Source organism: Tupaia chinensis, unplaced genomic scaffold, assembly GCF_000334495.1.
Source record: "Tupaia chinensis unplaced genomic scaffold, TupChi_1.0 Scaffold000086_1, whole genome shotgun sequence".
Classification (NCBI taxonomy): Eukaryota; Metazoa; Chordata; class Mammalia; order Scandentia; family Tupaiidae; genus Tupaia; species Tupaia belangeri.
This window is the reverse complement of record NW_006159548.1, coordinates 4,412,823-4,433,879: the sequence shown is the minus strand read 5'-3', so window position 1 is coordinate 4,433,879 and position 21,057 is coordinate 4,412,823. Positions and strand designations below refer to the sequence as shown.

Below are 21,057 nucleotides of genomic sequence, written 5' to 3'. Positions count from 1 at the left end.
AATTTTATTTTGGCAATTTTCCTTATTGTTGAATTTTTGGCACCTGGAACAGGGTCTGCTGCTTAATAGGTGCTTATGAGTATTACTGGAATGATACTAATTCCAATTTGCTGATGAATTGGATGTGAATTAAAAGAGAAAGAAGTCAAGATGATTCTAACCACAGAAAGAAAAGATATTATTTACTTAGATAAGGAGAGAATCAAGGATTTCATTTTGGAAGTGTTAAGTTGAAAAGCCAGTTAGCATCAAAGGGGAGATATTAGTTGAATAGTAGGTATTTAGGGAAGATACACAGGTAGAAACTAATTTGAGAATTGTTACCAAAAAGATGTGTTTAAAGACAGGAGACTTGATGAGGTCACCCAGAGAGGGTGTGTAGGGAGGAGATGAGATGAGAAAGCATTGAGCTCTGATACACTACAAAACTTTAGTGGTTGACAGTGATGAAGAACCAGCAAAGGAGAATGAGCAAAAGAGCTATCAAACAGATAGGAGGTCAATAGCATGCATTCTTGCAAAACAAAAGAAAATACAATTTTTCTCCTTGTCTATTGATTTTTGTGTGCCCCCAGCCATGGATAAGTTTAGACACATGAAGTACACCTGTACCTCAACATTGGATTGTTTGGTGTTTTTTTGTTTGTTTTGTTTGTTTTTTGAGAGGTTTTTGCTATAGGGTGCGTGCACTCACCAGAAAGACAGAGAGAGAGACAGAGAGAGACAGAGAGAGACAGAGAGAGAGAAGGCGAGAAATCACCCCCAAGGGGGGATGGCCACACCACAATCCCTTCTCCTCCATTCTCCTCTTGGGATCTTGGGTACGCATGCACACATGCCCGGCGTGAGTTTAAGCCACCAGGTCTGTAGTCGACTACATGGGAGGCCAGTGACATAGCCATTACACCAACTGCTGGTCCCTGTTTGTTTTTATCTTTAAAAAGATAGACTGAAAAGAGCAGCTCTAAGTGAAGGCCCACTCCTATAAGCTTAGAAATGATTGGCATGATTATCCCTCCTGGTTAAAATTACATGCTATCTGGCCATATCCTGCCCCCCTCTTTCACTCAATAAGTATGTCCTAGCAGCTCAGACAGGATTACTGCATCAGTGAAATACAACTTTCCCATTTCACTTTTCCATAGGCTATGTTATTGGATGGAAAACGAATGGGAAGCCTCAATTATAATAAGTTTCCAAACTTTGCATTTCTTTAAGGGCACTGTAAATTTATATTCTGCTCACTCAAGGAGACAGTTGGCAAGATAAGAAGGAAAATTAAATTAAACAATATAAAACTTCCTCACCTTTTGGCTTATGAAAGTTGTAAAATGAGGAAACCCCTGTTGGGAAGAGGACTGGAAGCCAAGGAGTAGAATATTAAAGCCTTAGGCTCTACTTTATAGATTAGGAAAAATATTTCTTCAAATTCTGTGAGACCGTTTACACTCCTTCTGATTCTAGGATTTAATTTTCAAATGCACTAGCTCTTCTTTTTGTGGGTCAGATGTCGTGTGGGAAGAATTTATAGTCTTGTTTTATTTCCTTAACTCTCTTTTTAAAAATGTTTATTTATTTGTCATGATTTTCAAGCCGCTGGGTCCAGGACTTGAAACATAGTCAGCCATGTGGGAATCCAATGCTCCAACCACCAGACCACCTGCTGGCACTCTGTCTCTGTAAGACCCGTGGAGACTCTTCCAAAATTTAGTATCTCCCTTAGGGACCTGCAGGTGGTGTGGTGGTTAAAGGCACTGGACTCCCACAGGCTGACTGTGATTCGAATCCCAGACCTGGCAGCTTGCTTTCTCACTTTCCTTCTCTCTCTCTTTCACTCTGTCCTTCTCTGTTCAAATTTAAAATAAATAAGTAAAGTTAAATAAAATAATTCTTAAAAAAATTAGTATCCTGCTTTAAATCAGTTACATAGGAATTTAGCTATACATCTAACTAAGGGGCTAGAGCTAGTATGAGGTTATAATCATTATAATAAGCATTACAAAAAAGCATTATAATAATAATTCTATCATTTGCTCCTAGAGTTGACTTCTTAATAGAGTTGCTGATATTAATGTTATTTACAAAATCATTAAATGGATTTGTTAATAGACACTAATCATATAAATTAGTAAATATTTTGTGAAAAATAAACCTAGTCTATTAAATAGATTTGTAAAAAGATTTGTAAATGATCTTTAGGGGTCCTTCCACTTGGATGCGATTCTAGGATTTAATTTTCAAATAGCTCCCATCTCTAAGCATTCCATTTTTAGTATGTCATTTTCTTTTTTGAGCTATTGAAATATGTAAGTAAAAGACTTTATGAAAAATAAATCTAATTTATCCATTGTGAAGAATTTTAGTTTTATGAAAACTAAATCAAATCTATCTATCATGAAGAATTTTGGTCATAATGGAATCACAAAGTCACATTCATGTTGAGAATTAGAATCATATATGGAGAGAATAAGTAACCTTACTATGTTTAACCAAAGCATTCTTCAAGCTGAGGAAAATTCCATATGGAAACAGAATCATTTAGATGTCTACTATAGCCCTTTGCTTTAGCTCAAAAGAATCTGTTATATCTCATTTAACTATCTATGTAACCCAAGGAGGCTGAACATGTCTCATTAAATTGCCCATATGATCCAAGGAAGATGCCCTTGTTTCTGACCCCTTTTGCAAACTCTTAGAATCAGATTTTTTTAAAACTAATAATTAAGAAATCCTTTTTTTAAAAAATAACTTGTTTAATTTTATTTCTTATCATTATTATTTTTAATTTTAATTTGGTATAGGGCATGGATGTCATGAAAAAGAGAAAGTGAGAAAGTAAGCTGCATGTCCAGGATTTGAACCGATTGACTACGTGGGAGTCCAGCACCCTAACCACCATGCCACTCATTTACATACACTGAATTACAGTAACCTTAATGGTTACTCATTTAATTGGCTTTTAGAATCTTTGGAATATAGTGTCCCAGAAGAAATTGAGCTATATTACTTGTGGTACCCCTTGATGGATGTGTCAATAGCTGTCCAGTGAAATTTCATGCTACAGTTTCATTCCTATTGGAATGCTTTGGAATGGGGATTGAGAGTTGGAAATGGCAAAATGGGAGGAAAAAGATGAGCTAAGTTCTTCCACCGCTAGGATCAGGAGTGTCTTCCTGATCTTCAAAACCATGACATTCGCTTCTCAACAGAGAAACACACTTGGGACTGATCATTATTTTGTCAAAGAATTAACTATTACTTCTTTCTGATAAACTGCTCTATAGAGAAAAGAAGGATCAATTTTGTCCTCCCCGTCCTTTATTTATCAGGTCTCATAATCGGCAGAATATGTTAGCTGTCACAGTTGCTGACTTTTTACATAATGTAAACTTGATGAATACTAAATGAAAAAGCAACTGGAATTTTAGGTGTAGTTTGTAAGAGAGAATGCTGATAAATTTTCTCATTTTCATAGAAGAGGAAGAAGAGATACCATTTGTGTTCCTTTTCTTTTTCTTTTTTTCTTTTTTCTTTTTTTTTTTTTTTGTGACTTGGGTGATTTATTTATTTTTCCTGGTTTTAAAGTTCCATAGAGAAATCACTGGACGTTTTCTGCCTACTGGCATGGAAAGGTTTTTAAATCTAAGTAATGCTGGGAATACTGAAGAACATGCTTATTTGGCAAAGCTGGGAGCTCTGTGAGTGATCAAAACAGGACCTGGCATCCATTTCCTTGGCATGGATTTGTGCTGCTTGGATGAACCGAGGCTGATCAAATCACTGCATTCAGCAGCTGCTGGTTTATTTGCTTTTTGGTATCATACCCTGAGTCGTGTTTATTAAAAGTTTGGGTTTACTTAAAGGGGCACAGCAACTAGAGGAATTAGTGACATTTAGGATACATGGTCAAGTGGCTTGTATTTAAAGCCAGTTGTTTTCTGCAAAGTAGAAACGGCCTTTCTGGATCATGCCAGACCTGTCATTAAATCTTACTGCCTTTTAAATTAATCTCCTTGCCCTCAGTCCCTTGGCCCAGGGCCACATCTCACAGCCTACATGGCTCAGGTAAATCCTGGTGGTCTGCTTGCCCCAGCATCTTCCTGCTCTAATTCAGTCTGCACGTTCCCATTTAATATACTGATGGAAGGCGTCATAGCTTCAAGAATTTTTTTTATATACATCATTTAATTTCATCCATACAAACCATCTTCAGCTCTCTGTTGCCTAATATTTCAAGTGTAAACACTTCAGCCTACAGACATTCGAGGTTTCTAACTTCCATTTACAGCCATCCTTGCTACTCCCCGTTATGACTCTTCCATGTAATTAATCTTCCTCTCATCCGCTGCATTAGATGGTGTATTTCTGACTTCGTGCCTTCGCTCTTGACATTCTCCATAACTCAATCGCTTGCTCACCTCTCTTAACATCTACATTTCCTGGAAACTTTTCTTTGAAAAAGCAAGCACTCTGTGTACTTATACAGAATTTCTCTTAGCATGGTCACGATTTTCAAGATTCTAGACTCAACTCATTTACTGGGGATTTTACTGTCCCAAGAACTCTGTAAGGAATGTCCATGTATATTTTTTTATTTGCACCTTTCCACAGCCCTTTAAGATGGATGTTATCATCTGTAGTTTACCGATGAGGAAACTGAGGCTCAGACAGCTTAATTGGCTTGCCCAGGCTCACATAACTGATGAAAGGCAGAGCTGATAACTAAACAGTAATTTCCTTCCTCCTAATCCAGTGTCCTTCACACTATTTCCAGTGTACTACTACTGTTTAAAGATCACTGTGGTTGTTTTTATTGGTTGAATGCTTATTGCTGTTTGTAATTTGTTCTAGTGCACCATTAGATATCTAACTATTAATAGCTATCAAAATTCATACTTTATTGTTTTCCAATGCCTATTACAAAGCTCTGGAAATAGAAAACATTCAACAAATTTGACATCCACTTATTTGTCAAAATACACAGGTCTTTGCTTTTGACATGCTGTAGCTATTTCTGGGAGAAATGTCAACCTGAGTCCTATTGACTAGCACGGGAGAAAATATCTGGCAAGTATAAAGCAGTTAGCATGGGAGTTAATTAACTGGGCACCTGCACATGTGCCCAGTGTGTTATTTTGGAGAGGTTTTTGCTATAGGGCTCATGCGCTCGCCAGACAGACAGAGAGAGAAAGAGAGACAGAAAGCGAGGAATCACCCCCCAAGGGGATGGCCATGCCACAATCCCTTCTCCTCCATTCTTCTCTTGGGATCTTGGGCATGCATGCACACATGCCTGGCGTGAGTTTTAAGCCACCAGGTCTAAGACATGAACTGCGGTCGACTACATGGGAGTCCAGTGACATAGCCATTACGCTAACTGCTGGTACCCCCAGTGTATTTTTTAAACTGCCAGGGTCAGGATTCAAACTCTGGTTAGTCATGTAGGGTTTGATTTCCTCTGCATAGCACTTAAGCACTGCACTATGGAGCAGGGCTGCACAGTGTTGTTTTTATATTTAAGACTTATTTTATTTTCATTATTGCTATTATTACTATTTTTTAATTTGACCAGAGAGAGAGAGGGAGAGTGAGAGAGCAAACCACTAGTTCTGGAACTTGAAACAAGGTTGGCTATGTGGGAGTCTAGCACCTTAACCACCATGCCACCTGCTGGCCCCCTGCATAGTGCTGATTTTTTCCCCCAAATAATTGTTTATTTTTTATTTAACTTTATTTATTTATTTAATTCGACCAGAGAGAGAGACAGAGGAAGTGAGAAAACAAGCCACCAGGTCTAGGACTTGAACCGTAGTCAGCCATGTGGGAGTCCAGCACTCTTAACCACCACACCACCTGCTAGCCCCATAGTGTTTCCATAATACACATTTTTCATGAGCTTTTTTGAAGATGCCTCAGTTGAAGAATTAGGCAATCGAGGCCCTTGAGGGGTCAGATAAGGAAGCCAGTTCAGGACTGAAATACGGTACATGAAGCTTCTAGTATTTTCTTCCTTCAGAGCAAAAGAAAACATCCAGTAGTCAAATAAGAGGCATGATCTCCTGTCGAGGCAAATGTGACCTCTGACTGCACTGGATGAGAGGAGATGACAGACATCTGATGGACAGCTGGTTGGACAGACCACTAGAGGGTGGCTGTCAGGGGCATAGATTTGGGGCAAGGTTGCTTCCCTTCAAGTTCCCATTCTGCCACTTCCCAGCTGCGTGATTTCAGAACTGACTTCACCTCTGTGTGCTATGTTTTGCTCATTCATAAATCAGAGATTAGGACCAGCAGGTGGCATGGTAGTTAAGGCGGTTGGCTTATAAAACACACCAGGCACATGTGGGTGCATGTCTAAAATCCTAAGAGGACAATGAAGGAGAAGGGATTGGTGTCATGACCATCCTGCCTGGGGGATGATTTCTCTCTCTCTCTCTCTGTCTCTCACTATTTTTTCCAGTAAGTACACTGGTATCAGTACACTGATACCTTATTTTAAAAAATCACAGGAACCAGTAGTTGGCATAATGGCTGTGTCACTGGACTCCCATGTAGTCGACTGTGGTTCAAGTCCCAGTTGACTGTGGTTCAAGTCCCGGACCCAGTGGCTTAAACTCACGCTGGGTGTGTGTGCATACCTGCCCAAGATCCTGAGAGGAGAATGGAGGAGAAGGGATTACAGTGTGGCCATCCCCCTGGGGGGTGATTTCTCGCTATCTGTCTCTCTGTCTTTCTGGTGAGCACATACGCCCTATAGCAAAAACCTCTCAAAAAAAAAAAAAAAAAAAAAAAAAAAAAAAAAAAAAAAAAAAAAACCCAGAGATTAAATGGTACTTGCCTCACAAAGGTGTTGTAAGCATTAAATATATGAACAGTAAATAGACTAGTTTCTGGCACTCAGTAAACACTAGGTAAATGTTTAAGTTAAAAACAACCATAACAACAACAACAAAAAACCAAAAAACAACTAAACCAAGATACCTCCCTCCTCTAGCGTGTTAAAAATCCTCTCTCTTATCATGCCAGTGTTTGATCCCTGGAATGTCACCAGTTTTTGAAGTAGAGGTTGGACACAAGACCTTAATTTAAAATATGAAACATTCCCACCACCACCCCCCATTACCCAGGCCCTACAACTCTTTTGAAGCCACAAAAGTCTGACTCTTATTCTAGTGTGGAGAGAAGGAGAAATGAGAGACTAGAGTATAATCTACAGAAAAACGGGCAGCAAGCGAGGGATGTAATTCTATTTAGAGATGAGTGAAGGGGGTTGATTTATTGAACTTCTTCTCATTTTCCAGCTACCACCACACAACCAAAGCGGAAAGGCCACTTCTCTCGGTGCCCCAAGCAATACAAGCATTACTGCATCAAAGGGAGATGCCGTTTTGTGGTGGCCGAGCAGACGCCCTCCTGCATGTAAGTGGAGAGCCCTGAGCCTGAAGCACGGGGGTAGAGAAGGGTGCCTGCCTGGGGCTGGCCAGGACTGGAAAGTGTGAGTTAACCATGCCATCTGTCCCAGCACAGGCCCGCCTGGCCCTGCCTTCATCCACTTGTTTAGGGGCCGGCTAGGCAGCTCCTTATGGAGAAACTGACGCAAGCTTTCCTCCTGAAATCCGAGTGCGTGAGTCCAGAACCACCTCGGGCAGGGCAGTGTCCTCCGCTTCCTTGTACAAGCAAAACTGACTCTGCCTCGTGTTTTCAAGAGGCTTCTTCAGCTCAAAGAAGCTCCTGGGTGGTTCACATGGAAACAAATTCTTCTGGCATGCATTCGGTGGTTCATAGTTAATGTGAAAATATAAGAAATTCCTGACAAATTAAAAGCTATGATGGCAGGTGTCAGTTACGTGCAAGGAAGTTCAGTCCTATTTATAAACAGAGATTAGCAAAGTCTGTCGAGTGCAGGAGAGTATTGGGAGAAATGTTCTCTTTCCAAGCTTAGATTGAGTCCAAGTGTTGTTTTATTCACACACTTTTTAATGTATTTTAATATTCATTTTCTTCAAATGAGATGTCCCTCTAAAATGCTGTCTGAACCTTCCTTCATGAAGAGAAGAAAGGAATCTTTTTAAGTACAGTTTGACCCAAGTTCATAGAACATTTGTTTCTCTATACGGTTATCCCAGTATTTAATTTTTTTCCTCTTAAGTATCTTGACACAGTGATTCCAGATGCTCATTTTGTGGGATCTGTAAGTGTCATGGACATCTTCAAAATTTAGGTATAGTTAAACTTAATTTTAAAAAGAAATATGCATAAAAAGTACTCAGAGAGTATAAGAACTGCTCATGCAAGAAAATAAGGAAATGTGTGTGTGTGTGTGTGTGTGTGTGTGCACACGTGTGTGTGCATTGGGAAAGACAGAATTGATTTTTTTTTTAATTATTTTTTGGGATACCAGCAGATGGCATAATGCTTCCATTGCTGGACTCCCACAAAGGTGACTGGTTTGAGTCCCAGACCTGGCAGCTTAAAACTCATGGTAGTGTGTGTGTGTGTGTGTGTGTGTGTGTGTGTGTGAGTGCCCAAAGTCCCAAGAGGAGAATGGAGGAGAAGGGACTATGGCATGGCCACCCCCTTGGGGGGTGATTTCTCACATTCTATTTCTCTGTCTCTCTGGTGAGCACATGTGCCTTATAGCAAAAATCTCTCAAAAATTATTTTATTATATTGTTGACTGGCATATATTGAGGAAGCATACAAAAAATAAATGAACGCCCTTTAACCCAATATGTTTTTCTAATTGGTCTCCATGTCTGCAGATTTATTGTCCTTTAACGTTGCTGTCTTCTATAATGAATACTACAGCATGTAATCTACTGGCCAAAGATCAATACACAGCTTGTTCCTTTCAATTTGAGGTTAAAATGAATTCCTTTTGCCTCCATAGCTCCTCTGATCCTAGCTGAACTTTCTAGGTGTATCCCTCGCCATATTTCTGGAATCCTACATTCCTTACTTTAAAATTTTTTTAAAACGATATTTATTTCTCCACATGAGAGGGACAGAGAAAGAGACAAAACCTCCAGGAGATTTTGATTGTCAATCCATTCTCAGCCTCAGATCATGGACGTGCACATGCCCAATGCACCTAGGGAGGTCTCCAGACTTGAACCAGGAACCTTTTCATGTGGGTCAACCTCACAGAGTGTCAAGTTTTACTGCAGCACCACTGTCCAGCTTTCTCTGGCTTAATACACGAGTTCTCCTCAGCCTATGGAGCTTAGTCTTACTGATGGTGTGCAATGCAATGAACTACTAGCTCTTCTGGCTCCCTTCTGGGACAACTCCTTCTCAGCACAGAGCTAGGTCTGAGTGAGATGTCCTTTACTGGTCCGTTATACTCTTACGAAAGCTCTGGCTCATCGGAGCATAGCTATTGGTTTCCTTATGCCTTCTATGACTGTGAGCTCCTTGAGGATAGGGATCACAGCCTGTTTATTTTTGTATTCCAGGGTCAAGCACAGTGCCTAGAATTGACTAGGTGCATAAGAAATGATGGTGAGGGACCAGAAGATAGTGTAATGGCTATGTCACTGGACTCCCACATAGCCTACCATGGTTTGAGTCCTGGACCTGGTGGCTTAAACTCACGCTGGTCGTGTGTGCATGCATGCCCATGATCCCAAGAGGAGAATGGAAGAGAAGGAATTGCGGCGTGGCCATCCCCCGTGGGGGGTGATTTCTCACTTTCTGTCTCTCTTTCTGGCAAGCACACGTGCCCTATAGCAAAAACCTCACACACACACACACACACACACACACACACACACAAGAAATGGTGAATGAGTGCCTCGCTAGTCCATTTAGTTCGTGCTGAATTTCAGAATCAAGGCCTTAGTCTGAACAGAAAAAACTTCTGAGTAGGAGATGAATACAGAAGCAATGGGAGGCAGAAGAGCATAGGTGTTAGGGCGCAGCGTTGGGCGGCAGATAGACTGAAGGTAAGATTTTGTTTTACTCAATTCTGTGCACTAACAATGGATATAAGGTATATAAAGGAGGTAATATCTTCCCTGAAGCATTGAAGATAAAGCAAAATCTTAAGTAAAAATCATTTATTGTGGTTCCCAGCACAACATATTCCATAATGTACCACTGAGATAGTAAACCTAGGACTGATCTTGTAGGTGACTCAGTATAGCACTGATTCAGGCAAAATTGTCTTGCCATTGGTAACAATGCCATCCCTGGGAAACCAGAAATATCTCCTTTCATTTAGGGTCATAGGAGTTTGTGAATTCTTATTTTTGTACGTAAATCAAAGTGTGTTTCAAATAATCTAAATCTCCTATTGAGTCTTCCCAGTATATTCTCAGAATAGGGATCATTTGTTCCCAGATCCATGCCTATTTATATACACAGCATAGTTTGTTTACATGCAGGTATGAGCTTAAAAATCTTTTTTTTTTTTTTTGAAAGAATTATTTATCATTATCTTTCCATTTTGACCAGAGAGAAACAGAGAGAGAGAGCAAGCCGCCAGGTCAAGGACTCAAACCGCAGTCGGCCATGTAGGAGTCCAGTGCCTTTAACACCCATGCCATGAGGGACAGAACAAGCAAGAGAGGGAAGTGAAAAAGCAAGCTACCAGGTTGGGGACTTGAACTCAGTCAGTCACGTGGGAGTCCAGCACTTTTAACCACCATGCCACCTGCTGGCCCTACAAATGCAAATTAAAAGCACAGTGAGATATCACTATACAAATGTTAAAATAGCTGAAATAGAAGAAAAATTAACACCACACAACGGAAGATGCAACGTGTGAGTTGCAATGTGTGGATTTCTTACACATTGCTGGTGGAGATGCAACATGTACTTCCCTTCTGGAAAACAGTTATTTCAAGATATTTCTAAGCTCTCTTTCTGTTATTTTGACCCTGGAATGAAGATACCTAGCTATCTTGCAGGAAGCCATTTTCTCCTCTTCCTTCTGTGGTCTTTTTTTGTGATAGATGGCATTAGCTGTTTCTTCTCCTCTGCTTGTATTCCATCTTGCCTTTCAATCCACAGTTGTTACTAAACTTGCTTTTCTTTTTGTTTGTTTTGTTTTGCTTTTGTTTTTGAAGCACTGTATCAGCTACAGAGTTGGTATGAAGGGATCACCTTACTTGAGAAATACAGGCTTTGTGGGAATTAACTGCCTTGGCTCTTCTCAAGCATAAGCTACAGAACAGCCTGACAATAAATCCTTTCTTAAGAAAAATGGGTTTGCGCAGAAACCTTTGCAAGGACCAGAATTTAATCTTTTTGACATTTAAATAATTATGTATATGACCAGTATCTTTTGTATTTTAAATGCATCCGAGGAGAATAAAGGGAAACATTTATTACTGTAAGGGCACTGGGGTTAATCACAATTGATCATTTTGTATACTATGTCCTCAGAGGTCTTCAGGCAACCTTTGAAGCTTCTGACATAATTCAGAGAATCCTATAGGTAGACCTCAGATCACTGAGCCATCAGCTCACATGATGATTCTCAGCCTTAGCTTGGGCAAAAGATCCATTACCGCAACCTCACACTTAGCGCATCTGCTGAATTGAGCGTTTCCTCAGACTTTACTGATAGAGTTGAGAAAATGTGGGGAATGATTGCTACACGTAATGCTGCTTTCTGGTCACTCCACTTTTCAAAGTCCTGAAAAAGGGATGCATTTTGCAGAGACTGGAGGCTATGGTAAAGAGATGCAAAAAGGCAGTCTTAGGGAATCAGATAAAGGAAGTGGAGAGGGCAGTACCTCTTGAATACTTTAGGGGGGTGCAGCTCAGCTGGGAAGTGGTGAATAGAAGAGCAGCAGAAGATCGTGATCTTCTCTGTTTTCCCTCAAGCCGTAGAACCAGAAGTAGTAGATGGAATTCACAGAGAGAGAAAGAGGAGAGAGAGAGAGAGAGAGAGAGAGAGAGAGACTGCAGAGAAAAAAATTTTCTGAAACTTTCTTTGGGTTGTATAATAGGTTAGAAACTTTCACACGCATCACCATATCTGATCATCTAAAACAATGTAATTTGGGGGGAAGGTTTTTGCCATAGGGTGTGTACATTCACTAGAGAGAGACAGAGGGAGGGACAGTGAGGAATAAGCCTCTCAGGGGGGATGGTCATGTCGCAACCACATCTCTTCCACTCTCCTCCTGGAATTTTTGCACATGCATGCACATATACCTGGTGTGATTTTCAAGCCACCAGGCCTGGGACTCAAACAATGTCTGCCATGTGAGAGTTCAATACCTTAACCACCATGCCACCTGCTGGCCCAGAACAATATAATTTTAAAATAACATGTAAGAGACCTTGAGGAGACCAGCAGTTGGCATAGTGATTAAGGTGCTGGACTCTCACATGGCCAACTGTGGTTCAGTTCAAGTTCTGGACCTGGTGGCTTGAAAATCACACCTAGCACGTGTGCATGCATGCCCAGAATCCCAGGAGGAGAGTGGAGGAGAGGGATTGAGGTGCCACCATTCCGCCTGGGGAAGGGGGGTGATTTCTCATTTTCCCTTTCACTGTCTCTCTCTGGCGAGTGCAGATGCCCTATAACAAAAACCTAAAAAAAGGAAAAAGAGAACTTGAGCCCATGAAAATTGTATTGCCCTCTGATGGAATGGAAAATCTTGGGGAATTCCTTGTCATGAAAATAGTTAAATAGTGGAGGGAAATTTTCTTCCTTTCCTTTTCAAACTCAGTCCAAAATTTTTAAGCAATTGTTACTAAACGATAAATTGTCATCATACTTGTTAAGGTTAGACATTAGTATTGAATGTAATATGCTTATATCCCTGCAAATCAGGCATATTAATATTTAAGTAATGCTAGAAAGCAAAGTGAAGCTACTTGTGAATACAATGGTGTACAGTATTTGTTTAAAGAGAACTGTGTTCTTTTTTTTTTTTTTTTGAGAGATTTTTGTATAGGATACATGTGCTCACCAGAGAGAGAGAGACAGAGAGACAGAAAGAGAGAAATCACCTCCTGGGGGGAATGGCCATGTCACAGTCCCTTCTCCTCTATTCTCCTTTCGGATTTTGGGCATGCACACACACACACACACACACACACACACACACACACACACACACTCGGTGTGAGTTTTAAGCTCCCAGGTCTGGAACTCAAATCGCTGTCAACTACGTGGGAGTCCAGCAACAAAACCATTATGCCATCTGCTGGTCCCAGAACTGTGTTCTTTATTAATGTCTTATAATGAAAGCAATGTTAATTTCTCCATAAAAAGAATAGAGCTTCTTAAAATTCTTGAATTTTTTACCTTGTTGCCTTTTTTCTTGTTTTATTTCCATAGCTGTGATGAAGGCTACACCGGGGCAAGGTGTGAGAGAGTTGACTTGTTTTACCTAAGAGGAGACAGAGGGCAGATTTTGGTGATCTGTTTGATAGCAGTTATGGTCATTTTTATCATCTTGGTCATTGGTGTCTGCACATGCTGTCAGTAAGTATTTTAAATTTTGATTTTAAATCTGAGAAATGATATCTTGCTATTGCTTTTTTTCCCTTCTTTTCTTCCTGTCTTTCTATCTTTTCTTTCACTATTGCTTTGATTTAAATAAGTCAGCTTTCTGAGGTTTGCCCTCATCGAGAGTGTGTAAATGTGTATTAATAATGCCCGATTATAATATTGATCTTTGTCATTTTACTGAACACATTTATTGCAATTTAAAACAAAATTTGTCTAATTCTTCTAGTTAGAAAAAGTCAATCAGTTAGTCCTAAGGTCAGTTGAGTTTGGTATTTGTTAGCAAGCTAAGGATTTTCTAAACTGTACTATGACATGAAACATTGAAAGGTAGAAACAAACAAAAATATCTTGTTTTGGCTTGGCCACATTAATAAATTTTATGTGCAAATGATGATTATACTTTTTTCTCCCCTGTCTTTTGTTTTCATTCTATACCACTACTTTGGAAATCAAGAAACACCTTGCTTTCTTCTCTGAGGTGGAGTGACTTGGAACAATTCTTAATTAAATTAATTCTTTTTGGAAACCTACCAAGTTTTTAAAATTTATTTTTAATTTTCATTTTTTAATCAGAGGACTGCTACTTAGTATATTAAATGGGCATTTTATTTAAATTTTATCTCTTGTCTTGGGAAGCTAGCCTGACTGCCTAAACTGTTATATCTAACCAAAAGAGGTATCTCGTGGTTCTTTTCTTCAAAATGCTCTTGGGAGAAAAGCCTAGAGGATATCTTGGATTTTTTGTTCCAGGTTTATCACTATTATTTACCTTTATTGTATCTCTTTGAGCCCTGGGACACATTTCTTAACATTTTTGAAACTTAATTTTATTTTCTATAAAACAAGAATATTAAACCAGATAATCTCTAGGATTCCTATAAATATACAGTTGAGGGACCAGCAGTTAGCATAATGGCTATGTCACGAAACTCCCATGTAGTGGACCATGGTTTGAGTGCCTAACCCAGTGGCTTAAACTTACGCCGGGCATGTGTGTGTGCGTGCCCAAGATCCCAAAAGGAGGGAGAAATGGAGAAGGAATTATAGTGTAACCAATCCCCATGGGAGGGTGCTTTCTCCAGTTCCTTCTTTCTCTCTGTCTCTCTGTGGTGAGTGTATGGGCTCTCTAGCAAACTCAAAAGAAAGAAAGAAAGATTTAAAAATGTTGTCTACTTTATGGTGGGAAGAAGTATTTATAATGCCAAGCTTGGAGCAGAGAATCAGTTGGAAAGAGCTGGGAAATAGCCTATTTTGTTTTATGAATTTTGAACTGCATTTTGAACTGCAGTTCAGAATATCTAACACATTTCTTAATGCATCTAGAAGTTTAATTACTATATCCAGAGGCTACTGTCACTGTTTAACTTTCTTATGCCTGTTTCTAATTTGTATTAGTTCTTCATATTTACATACTAAATCACATAATTAGTCAATAATATAGATGTGTGTGTGTGTGTGTGTGTGTGTGTGCACGTGTACATATTTAAAGTTTTATCAGAAGTTATCTGTACTCAACAGAGGAAGGCAGAGAGAGAGATGGATGGAGAAAATACCTCTTATGAGGCATGGTCACACCACAATCCCTTCCCCTCTATTTCTCCATTCTGTGGGAATTTGGGACATGCACACATATGTGTCTGGTGTATTTTCCAAGCAGCTGGATCTGGGACACAAACTGTATGTTTGGCCATGTGGGAACCAGCTCCCTTAACCACCAGGCACCATAAATCTATCAAATAAAATGACTTGGCCTAAAAGATTTTCTTTCTTTCTTTTTTTTTTGGAGAGGTTTTTGCTATAGGGCATGTGCGCTCACCAGACAGACAGAGAGAAACAGAGAGACAGAAAGCGAGAAATCACCCCCCAGGGAGGATGGCCACGACACAATCCCTTCTCCTCCCTTCTCCTCTCGGGATCTTGGGCACGCACGCACATGCGCCCTGCATGAGTTTTAAGCCACCAGGTCCAGGACGTGAACAGCGGTCTACTACGTGGGAGTCCAGCGACATAGCCATTACGCTAACTGCTGGTCCCTTGGCCTAAAAGATTTTCTTGTGCTAACTAAATTCCATCAGCCATCAGGTTTCATATCCTTCCTATTTAGATAACCACATTCTACCCACAGCATGGCCTATTACAGCTATCATTTGAGCCTCTAGAAAAACATGGATTCAGAGAGAACCTAAAATATTTAAGGAAAAAAAAGGAATCTGGGCATTTTTAATAGTCTAGAAAGAAGATCGTAGGCTCTCTTGTTGAATAATTTTGTGTTCAGGTAAACTAACAGACGCATACTAATTTCTAACATGTTATTTTCTAAGTCCTCTTCGAAAACATCGTACAAAAAGGAAGAAGGAAGAAGAAATGGAATCTCTGGGTAAAGATGTAACTCCTGTTAGCGAAGATATTCAAGAGACTAATATTACTTAATGGTAAGCATAATAAACTTGGCAGATGGGAAACTATTTAGCTAGCATTTACTTGGTAAGAGGGGGTTTAATTGTACTAATAAAGGATTGATTGGAATTTCATGATTTTTAAAAACATCTAAAAATAAATTGATACTTTTTCTTAGAATCTGAGGCCAAATAAGGCTTTCTCATATCTTCCTCATGGTACAGCAGAAATGGGAATTCTAATTCTACATAGTTTTAATAGTTATTTTATCATCCTTTTCTTCCTCATGTTTGAACACACAGAAGAGGTATTTTAAAATATTCTTTAATAATTATTTATTTATTATTATTTTATTTGACCTGAGAGAGACAGAGACAGAAAGAGAGAGATTAAGTGAGGAAAAAACCCACCAGGTCCAGGACTTGAACCATGGTCTGCCATGTGGGAGTCTAGCACCTTAACCACTATGCCACCTGCTGGCCCCTTTTTGTTTTTTGGAAGAGATATTTTAAATTAGATAGCTCACATTGAAAAGGAAATAATAGCAACCTTTTTATAATAATTACACCTATTGAGCATTTAACATTAGTAAGCACTGTCCTAAGCTATTTTATTGTTATATCAGGGCCAGTCAATGGCCTGATTGTTAAGGGGGCCAGATCCCACATTACTAACTCATGGTTTGAGACCTGGCTCTGATGGTTTGAAAACATGTTTGGCATATGTGTATGCATGCCCCAAATTCTCATAGAATGAGGAAATGGAGAAGGGATTGGAGCGCTTTCTCCCTCTTCTTCTGTCTCTTTGTCTCTTTCTCTCTGGTGAGAACGTACATCATCTGGTGAACAAAAAAAAAAGTTATTTCAGTTAGGATCTTAATAGGAATGACAAATCTCTCAGGTGATCCAATAAAAGGATTCTTATGATGTGATTGTGAGCAAAGGGTTGAGGAAATATCAATACCATCTGGCAATGTTAGGCAGTTACTAGTCTTGTTCTACCTGAAGAGTAGGGCTCAGGAGTATTACCTTAGCAGTCGGGGCCACTGGAAGGGAACCCACAGGTAAGATCTGGAGGTATGGAGAGAATAGTCACAGTTAGAACCCACACAAGGACAAGGAGAAGAAATAAGGAAAACATACCCTAAAACTTTCTCTCCCTTGCCTTCAGCTCTTCAGCAGGTGCCTCCTACTAGCTAAACCCAACCAGAAGCCAATGGAACCTGGTTGCTAAAATTTGTAGCAGTCAGCCTTCTGGGGGACAGAGCAGGAAAGAGAAAGTCCTCATGGGGATGCAGAGAGCATGCCCAGCACAATCAGGCAGGATGGTCTGGGTTGTAATAACAGCACACCTAGCTCCGAGGTGATCTATTGGTTCCAGTAAATGGCGTCCTGAGGTAAGGTGAGCCTCACACTTGGTTGAACCAGAGGCTAATGTTTAAAGTAACAGATTATTTCTCTTTCTACTTACTGTTCAAAGAGCTGGCTTCATTATTGGCTGGGTCCTTTTCATTCACAGGAAGGGCCCATAGCAATGGGGGCCACAGGCTTCCTTATCCACATCTGGCATGAAAGAGCAGCGACTTTCCACAGCTCAGTCAAGAATGCCTTTTCCCAGAAAATCCCAGTAGCTTAATGACGTACTGTAAATTCTTGTGGAGCGATTATAAAGTTCTCCTAAATTATTCCAAGGACAGAACTAGTGAACTAAAACAGATATGCTGGCTCTGGATGGATTATGATTACTGTATACTGTACCTCTCTTTTAAGGAGACTGTTCTTATTTTCATTGTTCTCACAGGCTGTGAAGCTATCTCCAGGCTGGTGGCAGGCCTTGCTCATTTGGAAATGGACAGAACGTCTCAGGAAAACAGCTAATAAGAATGAATTTTAACTAATGTATTTACTTTTTACTTGTAACTTTAGTTTGTGTTGCTTGTTGTTTTCTAATAATAATAATAATAATAATAATAGTAATAGTAATGTTATTATTGACTAGTAATTTGGAAAAAAACATCAGGTTATTTTTGTCACCAGGTTGACTAGTCAAACAGAAAAGAAAAGTAGGAGTGAGTTTAGATCTTAAGGATTGAATTAATAAAAAAGCTATCATTCGTCAAATGCTTACTAGGTGCTAGGAGTTTGAAAATATTGTTTTATTTAATCTTCTCAACAACTTATAAGATATATATTATGATCCACATTTCCCAGATATGGAAACAGGCTCAAAGAAGTATTGGGTGGTTGGAAAAGTCATGATGCATTTTTGCATAGAAAAACATAGAAAAAATACGTCCTGACTTTCTCAATGACCTAATAAAATTGTCTAATCCTCCAGCAGAGAGTTAGGCGTTAGTAGAGCTTGAATCAGATTTACGTAAATTCAACGCCTCTTAACCACCATTTAGGTGCACCATCTGCATTGGTGCACCTAACTCATTGTGTATCCTAAGATGTTATACTGAACTGTGTCTTGCCATGATTCCAGGATGCCAAGGCAATTTTCCTTCAGTTACAGAATGCACAGTCCTGGCCTGTGGGGCCATTACCATTGCAGTCTGTAAAGCTGACATTTATTATGTTTCTTTGCTTCACAAGTTCTCAGTGACATGGATATATTCTTACGTCATTAATTAGATTTGTTCTGTAGTTAAGATAATGAATGGAAATGGAAAAATCAGAGAGAGACAGAGAGACAGAAAGCGAGAAATCAATCCCCGGGGGGATGGCCACACCGCAATCCCTTCTCCTCCATTCTCCTCTCAGGATCTTGGGCACACATGCACACGTGCCTGGTATGAGTTCAAGCCACTGAGTGTGGGGCTCGAATCGCGGTGGGCTACATGGGAGTCCAGCGACATAGCCATTACACCAACTGCTGGTACCAATTTTTTATGCTCAATAAAGTATAAATAATGAGGATGGGAGCTCCAGGCTGAGGAAGTAACCGCTTGAGCTAATAATGACATTGCAAGATACTCTATCAGGATAATGATCAGTGATAGCACCAGAGAGTCTAGGCAGAGACTGGTTTGACCATATCCTCATTTTTGTTCTAAACAATGTTTCAGATTGCTCACAGGTGCATTTGGGTGCAGTGAAATCACAGTCATAGCTTCAGGTACTTGGGGCCATCTTGCCAAGTGCTCCTTCAATGGTATGGCATATTTAATAAGCACTGCCTAATATCAGAAAACACGAACGTACGTTTAACTGGTATTCCGCAGGGTGTGGAACTCTCTACATTGATTACATGGATCACTTACAAAAATCGATGGAAGTTCTCCTCAAATTGCTATGCTTTGTGCCTGTAAACAAAGCAACCTTTTTCCAGAATCTTTGTACATTTTTAAATGCTTTATTTATTTTTAGTTTTTTAGTTTTTTTTTTTTTGTTGTTTTTTTTTTTTGCTCTAAGGCACATGTGCTAGGTAGAGACAGACACAGAAAGAGAAATGGAAAGTGAGAAAGCATCCCCTCAGAAGAAATGGCCACATAGCAATCCCTTCTCTTCCATTATCCTATTGGGGTGATTTTTTTTTTTTTTTTGGAGAGGTTTTTCTTTTCTTTTTGCATAGGGTGCTCACCAGAAAGAGAGAGAGACAGAAAGCAGGAAATCACCCCTCAGGGGGGATGGCCATGCTGTAATCCCTTCTCCTCCATTCTCCTCTAGGGATCCTGGGCACACATGTACATGTGCCTGACGTGAGTTTAAGCCACTGGGTCCGGGACTCGAACCGCGGTTGGCTACATGGGAGTCCAGCAACATAGCCATTACGCCAACTGCTGGTCCCATGGGATTTTAAGTGATTTTTTGAGCCACTGGGACCCCATCCTGTAGTTGGCCCTGTGGAATCCAGTTGCTTTAATCTGCTCACCATTTACTGGCCTGAATCTATACATTCTAATTTGCAATAGAAATTCTCTAGTCATTGGGAAGCAGAAAATTCAGACAAATGCTGGAAAGTGTGTATTTTCTTCTGACATACATAGTATTTTGAGTCTGGGGCTGTGCTTATAACACAGAAATAGCTCACCTCTGAATTAAGAACTAAATCGAATTTTCAAAATCTGTTTTCCTCCTGACAGTGGTGGTCCTTGAAACAGATATATAGACTGATTCATGTTTATATAAGCTTTATTTTCAAAATTCTCCTTCAAGTGAATTCATACTCTTTCTCATTCTCAGTCTTTGATTCTAAAAGAGCTAGAAACAAATGCCTGTTAGAGTATTTAAAAATATAAATTAATGCCATAAATGTCTCCTACTTACTGGACTGATACTGGCTGGCCAATGGTATACCTTGAGCCAAATCAGGCTTGGGAATTTTGTCATAATCCCCAAATATCTCTTGAAATTTGTTATGTCTGATATAAAAAAAGAAAAAAAGGGATTTTCATTTATTTTCAAAATACATTTTATAATTGTTTTGCATATACTAAATGACCTTTTTTATGGAAACTGTCAATATTATCAAATAACAAATAAATTTATTTTTAAAACAAACCAAATATATTTTTACTTGGGAATTTTATATCAGTACCACGAATTATTAATAGACATCAATTTGAACATGATTGTTTTTAAAAACTTTATGCTTTACAGAAACTGTCCACTAATGCTCTTGTAATAGTTCATGTTGACACTGTTTTTTTTTTTTTCCTTAGAAACTAAAGTATTTGGCAGTGTGTAGGGCACCTACCGGGCTGTCTGCCCAGTACCCGACTGTATTCTAGAACTCCACCTCCAGCTGTATTTGGTTGCTCTGAGGTCAGCATTTAATGATGTTGGGCCAATTGGAGTCATTCCCAGGGGAACTGGGAACTTCAACTGAAGTCAGTCTTATTTGGGTATAAAAATGTGCATTTTGAAGCTAATGGCATTTCTGTTTTGTTTCATGTCAACCAGAAAAACAAAGAAAGTTGATTAACAGTGAGAATGAGAAACTTGAAGCCAATATTCAGTAAAGACCAGAAATGCGATGTGTGTTTCTTGACAGAGTCTGAGTCCTGGTTACATGCATCCTAAAAGTTGAGCCTCATTCCTTCTCCGTGAGACTTGTTAGCATCTTTATAATAAATTCTTCATTTGGTTTAAGGTAGTTATATTTTACAATCTTTTTAAAGAGAATTTGTTTGTTATTATTATTTATTTTTAAATTTGACCAGAGAGAGAAAAAGGGAAAGA

At 39.4% G+C, this 21,057-nt stretch overlaps 1 protein-coding gene across 1 annotated transcript in view; it reads left to right on the top strand.

The window, feature by feature from the left end:
* BTC (betacellulin) overlaps positions 1 to 17,745 on the top strand; it is a 59,548-nt gene extending 41,803 nt beyond the window's left edge. The window contains exons 3-6 of the mRNA XM_006142983.3: positions 7,302 to 7,419; positions 13,301 to 13,447; positions 15,796 to 15,906; positions 17,672 to 17,745. Of these exons, the coding sequence (XP_006143045.1) occupies positions 7,302 to 7,419; positions 13,301 to 13,447; positions 15,796 to 15,904 (374 nt within the window). The 3' untranslated portion in view covers positions 15,905 to 15,906; positions 17,672 to 17,745. The remainder of the gene's footprint in view (positions 1 to 7,301; positions 7,420 to 13,300; positions 13,448 to 15,795; positions 15,907 to 17,671) is intronic.
* The last annotated feature ends 3,312 nt before the right edge of the window (positions 17,746 to 21,057 follow it).